General features: G+C 34.3%; 1 protein-coding gene across 1 annotated transcript in view; it reads right to left on the reverse strand.

Annotated features, from left to right (window-relative positions):
• LOC120516042 (vacuolar protein sorting-associated protein 13B-like) overlaps window positions 1-14,757 on the reverse strand; it is a 614,714-nt gene that overhangs the window by 245,736 nt on the left and 354,221 nt on the right. Inside the window, exons 20-21 of the mRNA XM_039737477.1 lie at window positions 10,844-10,953; window positions 7,729-7,873 (exon numbers count right to left, since the gene is read on the reverse strand). Of these exons, the coding sequence (XP_039593411.1) occupies window positions 7,729-7,873; window positions 10,844-10,953 (255 nt within the window). The remainder of the gene's footprint in view (window positions 1-7,728; window positions 7,874-10,843; window positions 10,954-14,757) is intronic.

A 14,757-nucleotide genomic window follows, 5' to 3' on the forward strand; every position in this document is an offset into this window, starting at 1 on the left:
CATTCAATTAAACAATTTCTAAATAGTATCGGCTCCTTCATGTGTAGACAGAGTCCGTTTGGCTAGTCGTATCTGATTATTTCTGCATACAATATGTCTGTAAATTTTATTGACCTCTAGCTGTTTCTTGATAATAAAGGATGACAGAATCTAATAGGGATTGTTTAAATAAACACTGTATAGTTGCAGACAATGAATAAATTAAACAATTCATACACTCTGCATATATAATATAAAACACCTATTACAATGTTGATCACATCTACTAGGTATATTCTTCAAGTGTCTCATAATTAGCCTAACCATTATACTGTATATTAAAGTCAGGCCATTTACAATATTTGTGAACAAACTGAAACATAAACTAATCTACCTGACCAAGAAGAAGCACACCACATCTGATAAGACAAATCAAACCAAACTTTTGGTTAAAAAGCACCCCTGAGACCTGAACCCCTAAAAACATTATTTTACTAACTAAACACCATGGAAATCTTTAATTCACAAATAGTAAAACATGGATAAAGTGAGCTGCAAACTGTGATATTGTATAGCATCATGAAATCACATAACAATAATGTGTTACCTCCAACCAAACAATGAAGATGGCTGCAGTCATAAGAAAACATCCAAATAAATAAAGATAACCAATAGTAAACATTTTTAAAACAGAAACAAACTGTACACATTTTAAAACTGCAGGATGAAAATTGAAGAAGATAGAAACATATACAACTTTATTTGTCCCCAGGGTGAAATTTGGGTTTTGACAGAAGCTCTTTAAGGAAGAGTACAAAAAAGCGAAAAAGGTTTAAAAGTGGCAGAACAAGTGTTGTTGACTAAGACTGATCAGAAAATTTATTTCTTTTAGATGCAAATATGTTTAAAACACGGTTCTTCAGTTTTCTTTCTTTCTTGTCTTCCACTCAAATCCAAGAGTGTGTTTGATTAATTGGCAACTCTAAACTGGTCTAGCAATATTCAGCATTGATATGTGCATTACAATGGACTGCAGCCATCCAGGGTTGATTCCTCCATTGTGCCAGATGCTGCCTGGATGGAATCCAAATCTCTTTAACTCTGTACCCAGATTAAACCTATCCAGTAAAAGAAAGGATTTTTTTTTGTTTTACCTTTTCCTCCACCATTACATATAATGCATGCATAGATGGGGCTATTTATTTAAGTTTAGAGAAATGTATGTAAATTGATCATTGCAAGAAATTAGTTACTTGTTACCATCTGAAGCACAGGAAGCATTCTGGTCCACATTGTTGACTTCTTCAATTAAAAAAACACATTTTCTGATATAACCCTGTAAACACAATATGACTTCACCCTTTTCACTTTTTAGAAAACAGCACAGTGAGAGATAAAAAATGTACCCTGAGAAACATAAACCTTCTCAACATACAGTTGAACATAACACTTAAATGAATCTAGAATAAAATCTGTGAAGAAAGAAATATAACAAAATAGAGTACTGATTAAAAATGACTGTGGACAAACAAACCTAGAAAGAGCACAGTTCTTGTGCATTCTAGCTCATAAGCTAAAAATGTTCAAATCACAACTGACTAAGAAACAATTTGAAAGCAATACCTAAAACTTCTAAAAATAAAATAATGCAGAATATATTTCATCAATGTCTACTTTTATCAGCAGTTACTTCCCTACTGTCAACTAAGACAGAGTGGAGTAACACAGTGGGGAAGGGAGAATAAATGGGTAAATGTCTAGAAGTGAAATCTTACTTATTTCCATCAACAGTATCATCTGTTCTTCAAAACTTAAATGCATGATTTCTTTCATACAGTTTAATATTAACCTAGTTTCTGCTTCTTCAATGTTACTTCATCTCATCCCTCCAACTAATACCACAAAGGAAATAATGAAGGAAAAACAAAAATATTTGGTCAATCAAAACCAGCGTCCTGGGAGAATTAATGCCTGCACATTTTATTCATTACTATTGAACTCCATGCCATAAAATACTTTCACACAGAAATTAAATACCTAATTAATCAAAACGGGACTGGAGCTTTATGACAGAGAAGGAAGTTTAGTTAAATGATGAAACTAAGTCTCCATAGTAAGTTCAAGTAGTTGCCATTCTCCTGATTGTCTGAATTTGAGCAGCATATTGTTTCACGTAATTAGAACCACAAGTTGTAAAAGGCCAACTCTCCTCTGCATTTGATGAAACTAGGAAACAACTTGTAACTGTACTGCACAGATCTTCTACAAATCTAGGGTTACTTCAATTAAAGGTTTTATTTATTTATTTACGAAACTTATTTGCTCTCTTTGACAAAAGATGTTGCCATAACATCACTTAAAAAATATGTGCCACTGGCAACAATATGTTAACAAAGAGAAATTAAGTAGATGTTCATGAAATGAAAATGAAGGAAATTCTTTTCTTAGGTGGTTTCCTAATTCACAAAATACCTGCATAATATCACTTAGTACACTTCTTATTTGCATCTTGCACACTAATATTCTAGCCCAGGCTTTATTTAAGTGGTATTAGCATGATGGCATTCTGGGTGAGCTTTTTGGATATGACAGGAGGGCAATTTGACTTAAAAATAAGTTAAAACTTTATTTTTACTAAATTTTCATTGGATTAGCAGGTGACACATTTGGGAGTCACTATCCACCTAACTATAGCAACACACCCCTGCTGTTACCCCCTTCAAAGGTTTGAGTGGCACCTGGATTTAACTAAACTTGTATCACAATATGCGTTGATGCACAGAGTTGTTCCAAAAGCAGTTAGGGGTATAAAAAAAAAGGAGGTTATGCAGCACAACAAACCTTAAATGTTGAACCTTAATCAAAATCCAAAATTATTTTTACAGTTTATCTCTGAGCATTATTTCCATTTAATCTAACACAGTATACACAAATACATGTTTCACCTGTACCACTGCTTCCTTAGACATCTCCGATTTCTCTGGTGAAGATGGCACAGAATCTATCTGATATCCAGCTGCATTCTGTTTAGGACATATACAATTTTTGCTGCCTTAGAAAGGCAAACATTATGATTAAATACATCAGCCATTCTGTACAACTGCTTTTCTTACTACTTTGATGTGGAAAAATGTATAGAGGCATTGGCACCTACACCAGTAGATTCAGGGAAAGTTTCTACACATACGTTGTAAGGTAGCTGAACAGTCAATTACAAAAATTTTAATACTGCAGCATAACAGTGTGTGCATAAACATATACAAAAAGTACACATGCATGCTTTTTTATATTGCATGTTTGTCAACTGTTTTGAGGAGATGTGCAAGCACCAGTTTCACTATACGATGTACACATGACAATAAACTTGTCTGGTGTCAACTTGAAGACTTATCAAAAGTGTGATGACAATAATTTGTTCATGTTCTTTACAAAATCTGGTGTCCATATAGACAACAAACACAATATTTAACTTCAAAGATCTTGGAGTCTATGTTAAGTGTTTTTTATTGCCTTTAGGGACACCTTATGGCACTGAAAATTGTAGGGTTACAACACCATGTCCACTGGGAGATAAGGCAGCAGGAAATTCGTGAGTACACTTACACAGGAATACAGTTTAGGATTTATATAGGTTTCATATAGGATTTCTGAAGGGACAAATAAGAGAATGCAAAAAATTGAAAATATTAAAATCTTGGAAAGGGTGGCATGTTGGCACAGTGGTAGCACTGCTGCATCACATTAAGGAGACTACAGTTTACATCCTGGGTCCACCCTGCGTGGTATCTGCATGTTTTCTCCGTGTGCTCTGGTTTCCCCCACAGTCCAGAGACATACAAGTCAAGTGAACTGGTGACACTAGTGTGTGTTTGGTGTGTGGGTGTGTGTGTTTCACCTAAGATGGAGTGTTTCTCTCTCTCTAAATAATATAGAAGCTTAAAAGAAATTAGTCTAGCCTAAAGATATGAGGGGCGTCATGGTGGCACAGTGGTAGAGCTGCTGCCTCGCAGTAAGGAGACCTGGGTTTGCTTCCCAGGTCCTCCCTGCGTGGAGTTTGCATGTTCTCCCCATGTCTGCGTGGGTTTCCTCCGGGTGCTCCGGTTTCCTCCCACAGTCCAAAGACATGCAGGTTAGGTGAATTGGTGATCCTACATTGTCCCTAGTGTGTGCTTGGTGTGTGGGTGTGGGTGCGAGTGTGTGCCCTGTGGTGGGCTGGCGCCCTACCTGGGGTTTGTTTCCTGCCTTATGCCCTGTGTTGGCTGGGATTGGCTTCTGCAGACCCCCCGTGACCCTGTAGTTAGGATATAGCGGGCTGGATAATGGTTGGATGGATAAAGATATAAGACCATCTCTGAATGTGTCTTAGAGAATATGAATTGCACCTAACTGCACTGTCAGATTTTGCTGGAACTTTAGAACATATCTTTATCCATTTCTAATATGTTGAACCCTGGCAAAATAATACATTTACTATTTGAGATAGCTTATCAGTTATATTATATGCATTAATTTACATTATTCTATTATCCAAAGCACCTCACAAATCAGAAGTACACATTGCAATTTAGAGGCAAGTTCAACTCTACAGTTGCGCTTAGATTTTAACTTATTGATATCATCAACAGACTGTAAACAGATAAACTAAATACAAGTTCTTTACCTATTAAACATGTATGACTTACCTATGGTGATGAAATATCACCAATGCAATACATTTCCATATGCAATAAATGTAGCAAGTGTTTTAAATTTGTACTTACTATATATGTTAAATCAGCTACCACTGATTAATTATTGTTGTATTAATAATGTAATCCCATTCTAGCCCACTGCCTGTGTATATTTACATTTGAAGCAGCAGCAGATTAAGTGCCTTTCTCTACATTACTGAAAAAAACTGAACTTAGAACCATGTGTTTTGAAGTCCAACATTTTTGCCATTAGTCTTAATGATAGTGGTGATCTTCTGCTTATATATAATTTTACCTCTATTCAGGATAAACATTTCAGATCACCACTTTGAATCTTTTCCAAATTGGAACTTTTTTACTCAGTGAAATTACAAGCATTAAGGCAGTGACATGATTATCACAGTCAGTCTCCAATGAAGGCCAATACACTACATAATTATTCCCTATTGGCAGTTATTCATGTACAGATAAGTTTGACAACTGCGGTCAAAAAGCTAAACCTTTTAAAATATTTTGATAACATATTGTAAAGTCAGTTAATAAGGTACCCCTCTTCTACACTAGACTTTTGGAGCTGTAGCCAGATTGACCTGCTTGTTATTTTTTGCTGTGATAGAGGTCATCATGAACATAACAGGATGCTCTCAAAATCCTGTAGTACACTGAAAAAAATGTGAAATTAAAAACATACCAACAAGGAAGCAGAAAATGCATTTTTATCAGTTATTTTCCATCACTTTTTGATGAATTACTAGTTAGCATTATCATCACAACTACTAGTTTAATGGTCATTTTACGAGTTTGCCAAAGTTAACCATTTGCCCTGTAAATCTTTTTTCCTTACTATCCATGATCATGAGCATTCTTCAGGATGAAACCCATTCTTTTCATATTACCTGATATCACACCCAATGTCATCTTCATTGGCCTCCTCTTTCTACTCCAGTGGCACCTTTTCAGCCAGAAAAGTACCTTAACTGTATGTCCTTAGCACTACCACACCAAGTCACACTCTCTCAACTTGGCATTTATCTTCCTTGAAATCAGTGATAGTACACATATCCATCTGATTATTCTCATTCCTGTTCTTCCCAGCTTTGCTGCAGCCTTTATCAAACACATCTATTCCTTACACATTCAGCATTTCATAAATCTCCTCAGTACCAGACAGACTTCTTTAGATATCAAAGTGGAGGACAGCTCTTAGTATTTTTTCCATGCCCCTCTCACCCTGTCTATCACTGTTGAGCCTGAAACGTCCATCTACACAATATGTCATCAAAGTAGCAAAGCTCCCATACTTTCCCCAACACAAACATTATCCATATCTTTGTGTACAGTTTACTATGTCCATATTCTGCTCAGTGATGCACTTTATACAAAAAAGGTTGTACTTTTCACCTGAACACTTCCTTTCACACCCCTAAATCTTTTAATCATCAACTTCTGCCAACTGCTGCATTCTATTGAGTGTCCCCAAACACCTCTACCACACATGACACACTACCATGCATACACCTCTTCCACACCTGCTACCCCTACATCTTCAGCCATCACCTGGGTTTCTCCTACATTTCCTTTAAAACCTTTTGTTTCCAGAATAGCTTTCAATTACAGCATCTTCTCCTCTATGTTTGCTTCACTTTTTGCCATGCCATTCAAAAGTAATCTCTAATATTGTATTAACAACTGTCTAACAAGAAATCTACCATCTTAGTTATTATAACTCTGACAATCATCACTATACTAAGACCAGCCACAGAATGAACTGATGCTGAATAAGTTACTAAACAACTTGAAAAAGACACAAAAATAAAATATATTTTAACTCACAAAGTGATTATGGTTAAGTAAGTTAGTAAGACATCACCTATGTTTATAGCAAAATCCAAATGGGTGACGGCTGGGTACTTCTCTAATTTTGTGTGTTTACTAAAAAGAGCTGCAAAATGGCTGGAACACTCAGAAGTCTGATCCACACAAATGGAAAAGCCTTGTTGAAGACAAGCTTGAAAGTAAACATACACTCAAAAAAAAGAAACAATTAGTACCATATTTATGAATTGATTTATTGTGGATTTCAACACTAAAATAAATGCCCTTGAAATGTTAACAACAAAGTTTCAAGGACAGTTTGAAAAGACAGCAGGCATGTGGCCTGTCTCTTTCATTTATGAACTATTTAAAGTTTTAAGCTTTAAGAAGCTAACCCACCTGGAATAACTTATTTTATATGTTTTGTTTAAAAAGAATAAAAGTATAGTTTGGTACCCAATTCTTCCAGCAGATAGTGCAACTGTAAAATAATAAAGCTGCTTGTCTAAGGGAGCTAAAAACAGATTGTTGTGACATGACAAACCTCTTGAGTAAATTCCAAACAAGTTACTTTTACATCTTGGAACTGAAAGAGGCAAAGTTTAATAATCTCCCCAAGCCATTGTGTAATTTTGTCAGAATGAGGTTTTCCTCCTAAGGGCGTAAAGTATCTCTAGAAAGTTTTAGGATTTCACATTTTTTGCTTATTGATTAATTCAGAAAGTCAATTAGGCTGCTTAACACAGTGAAGAAAATAGCTTCACCACTGTGATAAAAAAAACTGCAGCACTAAAAAACATTACCGGAAAATGAGGAAGGTGTTTGCTGAAAGAAAAACATTACATTTCGAAATAGAAAATTTTCTTCAATATGTAATTACAGATGCACACCTGCTGAAGGGCTAGGAAACAGGTGACTGCTTCAGTGAGTGGAAAAAGTGGCAAAGCAAATGCCGTCAAACCTTCTCCATTACGTCGTCTCCCTGTCCCATGAATACAGCAGGATAATCTGAAGCTGTCTGCATCATATCCTAAGTGTAGGCTAAAGGTTACAAGTGTTAAAATATAATTAACTGCTGTAACTGTTAATCTAACATAAAACTGAGTGGCAATCATACATAAAGCCACTATTCTACTGACATAAGAACATTTATTTAAGAGCAACAGATGTGTCATAATGTTTCCATTGCTGATCTCAGAAAATTGAGATTTTCAAGTTCACTCAGGGAGAAAGCTGAACCTACCTGTTGCTGTTTTAGTTTTTACAGGGCTGCTGGCGTATTCGGAGGCTTGATTTGACAGCTGTTTTGCTAATGGTGTACTTCCAACAGAGGCTTCATCCTCTTTTTTCTTGCTGATGGGTACTGCAAGAGGAGCTGTTGCAGAGGGCTGCAGAAATACAGAAGAATGTGCACTACTGTTTACTTAAAATGCGCAGAAATTTGCAATACTAATTTTTAAAAAGGCAGAATAATTATTTTGTTCAAGTAAGTCAGAAATATTAAGAATGGGAAGAAAAACAATCAAAAAAAGAGACGGAAACTTTCAATTTGAACTCTAAGCTGAATATCTGAATTAACTGGTCTTTGATTTTATTGTAAATATTTTTACGAAAGGGCAAATTTGGTTTCAAATCCAGTATATACATTCAAACCTGGAAAAGCTAAAGTCAGAGAACAAAGTTTAAATAATAGATTGCAACAACTTTCTCTGATGTAAAAAACTATTTTAATTATTGATAATAACAAAAAACAGCAGGATTTCACTTCTTCTGATTTATCATTTTAGTGAAACTTCCCTAAAATCACTGTGAATATTTTACATTCATATTAAAAACCAAATTTACTAAATAAAATGTATGAGATTTTAACACAAAGTTAAAGATGCAAAGTACTGTGTAGATTCTGCAGCTTTACCTATGCTGCTGTTATGTGCATATTTTTATTTTCATACAAAACACTGCATGTAAAAATGTAAATAACAGAAAAAAAATTCACTATATAAAAATTATTTAATTTAAATAAAATGTAATAATATGTTACATTTAAAGAAATGCACCGTTGACTGTAGTAGCCAGTAAAGAACAGTATTATGTAAAGATATTGCGTTTAAAGACAGGCAGGTTTATTTGGCAGAACCATCAATAATGTGCTCTGACTAATCTCTAGGACAAGTCCTTGGCTAATGTCCTTCATATGAAACAAAATAACTTTATCTATATTTAAGTTCTGAATCCTTGAAAGAGCTATTAAACACTGATAATCATGTCTGGAAGACTATCCATCTTACTTAATATGAAATATCGATAATGTAGACCAGACTCAGCCAAATTGTGCAATAAAGCTGAACTTCAGTGTACATTACACTATAAAGTGTTTAATTCATCTAACAGTTTTGAAGAAATTGTAAAGAGAAATGTACTAATGATAAGGCTGGATTAAGCATCTATAAAAGGTCATGTATGTCAGGACATTCTCATTTAAAATCAACAAGCATTCAAAAATGGAGGAGATTTTTTTTTTCATTATTGCATTTTCTTAGTTTTGTTAAACTGCAACTGATTCTAAATCATTTAACTTCTTCCGTTGTGTTTTTCTGATTTGTTTAATTCTCCTCAAGATGTAAAATAGGTTATTAGCACTTATTTAATTGGTGTTCTTGGTGCTGGTCTCTCCAAAACCATTTTCAAGTCTTTTTCACTAATTCACTCATTAAATAAATGCCACCTGCTGTCCATCTTTTTATGTATTAAATTAAATTTTACATTTTTATCTTAAGAGCTAAATGTATTTATTAATGGTGGCATTGATTTAAGACCAAGAACTAGACTTCAGTCTTTAAACTTATAATTACATGAAAAAAAGCACATGTGAAGAAGTAACGCAAATTGAATTATTTACATTTCTGCTTGTATGTGTCTGGAACATGCATGTAAAGAGTAAAATGCATAAACTTTAAACTTAATTTTTCCTGGTTTGGCACTTGCCATGATGCTGGGATAAAATGTAAATAATGTTTGTTTGGCTGATCTATATATAAATATAAATATAGTACATAACTGTAAATCAAAAAGAAATGAGAAATGCTAGGTGTACTTAACATGAAGTTAGCATTATACCAAATGTGTGCAGGTTTCAATTTGATATATGACTTTACAACCCTTAAAGGTAATTAAAGGGATTAATATATAGTAGAATTGTGGATGTTTACATAATGTAGTCTATAATTAGACATATCTCAAAATGGTGTAGTATGGCTCTAAGGCTAAGGATCTGTGCAAGTATCCGGAAGGTTGCCAGTTCGAATCCCCATTAATGTCCAAAGAGATCCTCTGCTGGGCCCTTGACCAAAGCCCTTAACCAGCACTTGTTCCAGGGGCGGCAAATAATAGCTGACCCTGCGCTCTGACTCTAAGGGGTATGTGAAAACTAATAAATTCCTAATACAAGAAATTGTATAAGACAAAATCTTGAGATTTTATTTGTTCTTTATTTTAACATTAATATTAATTAAAGACTAACAACAACACAAATTATATATTCTTTAAAGTATGTTCATCCATCATATTATCTTGACACAGTCTAAATGCATAAAATGCTTTTGGTATTTGTGCCCTTTTTCCTTCAGTTTTCTTAAGACACAGCTGGTTATTTGTTTTTCAAACAATACACATAGAGTAACCAGGAAAAGTACGTTTGAACACAGAATTAGCAGTGTAATACATATACACACACAGTGGGTATAGAAAAGAATCACCCCCTTCAAAATATTCACAGACAAAAATTTTAAATAGCTGTTTTTAACACTGATAAATTAAAACCATACAAGCTAGCAGGGTTGCTGATATTGACTTATATCAGAAATAACTGCATGGAGTTAGTACTTATTGAATTCCTGTTTGTTTTGTACTTAATTCATTGTAATTATGGGAATTAATACAATTAATATAATTTTAAAAATTTGTGCTACGACAAACACAGTGAACAAACGTTAATTCTTGAGATATGAAGCTGTAGATCTCTTTTAACTGTTTTTGAAAAGAATGGGGTTCCTTGACTTTTTAAAAACTCTCTTTCAGATTTGAATGAATTTTGTTAAAACAGCATGTTTTTGGGCAAATCTGAAATGACTATGTTCTACAAGTAAAGTGATAAAGAACAAAAATAAAAATAAAAGCTTTCACAACTCTTAATTGTTTAGCAAAATAATTTACAAGTGCTCTCTTTTTTGAGTTATTACTGCTAAAGTCACAAACTGTTAAAGTGCATCATTAAAGAGATTCTCCTAAAATATTTTAAAAGGGGAAGGGAGAGACCGACAATCATTTTAGTTATTACAGAAAACTAAGTCATGCACTACCTGTGTAGTGTGTCTGCTGCTGTTCCTCTGAGGCTGGTGAAGCAACCACATGTAGAAGACTGGGTCCACATTGATGGAGAATCCCTGAATGCTAGCCAGCAACACAGCACCTGTACGAGAGGAACACACCCCATATTAACATTTCTAGCATATTAAAGAGCTGATTCAAGTAGCTTTTGGAAGCACCACAATATTCTGTTTGTACAGAGTAGCGTAGCATAGTGTGATACACTATGATGTTACTGGTTTCTTCATTTGAAGTGTTTTATTCAATTGTATCTTTGAAATATTGCATATTATATGCTAAATGCAAATCATGAAATACTAAGAGAGGATTAATAGTACATCAAAATAAGGTCTTGTACTCCACACTGAATATCCATACATCCATCCATTATCCAACCCTCTATATCCTAACTACAGGATCACGGGGGTCTGCTGGATCAAACCAACACTGGGCGCAATGCAGGAAACAAATCCCGGGCAGGGCGCCAGCTCACCGCAGGGCACACACCTACACCAAGCACATACTAGGGACAATTTAGGATCACCAATGCACCAAACCTGCATGTTTTGGAATGTGGGAGGAAACCAGAGCAACCACGCTGAATATTAAGCCTTAACTTTAAAATGAAACAGCACCATTCAAATTAAGCAACTTTTGTTTATCGGTTATTTTTCTGACTATATAACCTTCTGCTTTAAAAAATAAATGCTGGTGTTTTATTAAGCGACAAATTAGAAAGCAGCTTATTACCACCATGTTCAATGTTTACAACAAAATCAAATACCATCATATTCAACATGTATCTGAAAATCTGGCTTATAACTGCGGGGGTACACTGATAGAGAACCAACCCATGTACTTGGAGCTCTACTGTTTAACTATATATCCGTTTTGATGGGTGAAATTTTGAATAGGTTGGAAGAGGACCTCTTAAAACTGAGGTTATAGAGTGCTGCATTAAGAGGGCTACGGATGGTAACAACTGTGCTAGAGCTGATGTTGTCAACTATGATATATTTCATTACTGCAAATCCTAAATTGTGTGGCTTCAAAGTCCTGGTTAAAAATAGCTTAACTCACTGATTGTATTTAATCTTGTTAAGTATTGATTCACATTATATTTTTAGTTGCTTTGTAAAGATATTCTTGTAAAAAAAATGATGTATAAAATTCTGCTATGCTAGGTCTCTTTAAAAAGTTTTTTTTCTGTATTTCTTTTTCATTTATTAACCTATACTGTTACATCAGATTCATAATGATTTAGACAGTGTACAAATGAGATTAGAAATGGACTAGATAAACTCTGTCATCCAGGTATAAATGTACACATATTTTAGAAGGACTGGTTTTCAGAGAATAACTTCCAAAATCTATTATTGTAAACCAATATAGCAGGTTGCATGCAGAATGCAAAAATTATTCAGCAGAGCTCAAGCGTTACTTTTTAATGATTTATGTTTATTAGTGCCACAGAGATACCATGATGTTGCCAAAGAAACATGGAAACAAAGAACAATCTGAATATGAAATCAGTCATAGTTTATATTGCACCGTCAACAGCATTTATCATTACAAAGTGTTCTAAAACTAGATTAGAACATAGTAAAAGCAATATGAGCATCTCTGAAGCGCATTCATCTCTTACATATTTTAAGTAGTTGCTGAATTTCACAATGGTCTCTTTGAAAGTCACCAATAAGCCATCAAACCAAGAAAACCATTTCTATCTCTCTGAGCCTTACAAAAGGGCAGCAACTGGCACCACCTACTGTTAAAAAACCAATTTCATTTAAAGACAAAACCATAGCATTCTCAATCACTGTTAAACAAAGTGTAAATGCCTGGCCAAAAATAACATTTTCTTTTGATAAATCTGCATGAAACCCAAACCTTTCTGTGGGTTTAGATTATTCTCTAAAAATTAATCTTTACCAACAATATCAGCCTGAAGTAATGCATTAGGATTGTATCAGTAATGACTAGCATGCCTGGGGGATTAAAGGCAGTTCTCTGCGGTACTGTGGAATGCTTAATTTTGTTGATAAGACTACATTTTATTTCTTTGACACAATATGCTTTTAATGGGCTTCAAAAGTCTATTCACAAGATCTTTAGCATACTGTGGATAAGGAAGTCATTACTATTCCTAAGATTTCTTTGTTCAAATAGGGGTTACAAAAGTTAGATAACACTGTGAAACTACAATAAGAGATCACACTTAACAGAAAACAAAACTAAATGCCTGCATTACAAATGACTGCCAAGACCATGTGGTACATTAGAAACAAACAGAGACTGCTTAAAAGACAACAGGGGATTTCATAAATGGGTATTCTTAAAAGAAATGCCCACATGTGAGAACTTTAAATTCTGACATTGAGCACAGATGTAAGATGGTATTCAATTGTTTATTTAACTAGAATTTAGGAAGCAGTTTCTAAACATATTAACTCTGATAATGGATCAGTCTGATAGTCTTCAAAAGGTAATAAAAGCATACTCAGGAACATGGCTAGAGAAAGAGAAGACTGCTTAATGTAAGGTATCATTATAATGCTGCATTATTCATTAAACATTACAAATGACAATACAGAAATGATTCTGTGCTCTAGTACATATCAGCAACTGAATGTATACTTCATTCTCTTTTCTTGCGTTTTCTTAGACAGAAAAGCCGGGGCCTGTCCAATCAACTAAGGGGAAATAAGAAGAAGACAAGTATATGTACCTATACCAACATGTGGAAACTTAACTTTGCTGATCAATTAAAGGAATGAATTGCCATAGGTAAACACTGTCACTTAAATAAAACCCTACAGCTATTACAAGCCATGAAGAGTATTAATACTATATCTACTGTGTTTGGAAATACCAAAACATGAAACGTAATTATGAAAGGATTTCAGCAGTTTATCGGCATAATTTGCCTCTAATTAAAAGCTTTGTTCAAAACAAACAGAGCAGCATCTGTAATCCTCCAAGAACCAAATTCCACAACACTTACTTAAAAATCTTCTATCAAATATGAATCATAAACACTACAAAAAAACTGGTATACATGCTTGAATTATATCTTTCTATATCTCCTTCAGATTCAGACTGCAATATCCACTTCATAAAGAGAAATAATAGAACTTATCTGCAGTTTACAATTATAGTGTCTAGGTTGCCCTATCTAATCAGACTAAACTTTGCCACCCTACTTTTTGAAATCTGACATATTTCAGTCAACTGAACCATTACTCATAAAATAAAAAATATCTTTATTAACCTTAAATGGTCTAATGTTTTGTAAATGATGATAATAAATATGTTTCAAGATACAAAGGACAAAAGGGCAAACTGTACCTCTTAAGACCCTGTCTCACATTGCATTCACCACTTTAGTAATTTTAATCCTGTAACTGAGCAGGAAGTCTTAACTTTAATTTCTAAAATGAAGCCACCTACTTGTTCCCTAGATCAAGTGCCAACAAAACTAGTAAAAAGAGCCATGGATGTTCTTGCAGTGCGAATTCTAAACATTATCAGTGTTCATTACTGCATGGCACAGTATCTGAAGCACTAAAAGTGTCAGTCATTAAACCATTACTTAAAAAGTCAGACCTAGACCCACACATAATAATAATTATAGGCCTATTTTGAATTTACCCCTTCTCTCTAAAATACTAGAAAAAGTAGTCGCCAATCAGCTTCAGTCACACCTTACACATTACAATTTATTTGAGAAATTCCAGTCTGGTTTCTGCACTGGTCATGGTACAGAAATGGCACTAAATTGGATTGTAAATGACATTCTGATATTCTCTGATGAAGGAAACTCCACTATAATTATGTTGGTAGACTTAAGTGCAGCGTTTGACACCATTGACCATTCTATTTTACTGCACAGACTAGAAAATGATGT

The sequence above is a fragment of the Polypterus senegalus genome, chromosome 15 (assembly GCF_016835505.1).
Source record: "Polypterus senegalus isolate Bchr_013 chromosome 15, ASM1683550v1, whole genome shotgun sequence".
NCBI lineage: Eukaryota > Metazoa > Chordata > Cladistia > Polypteriformes > Polypteridae > Polypterus > Polypterus senegalus.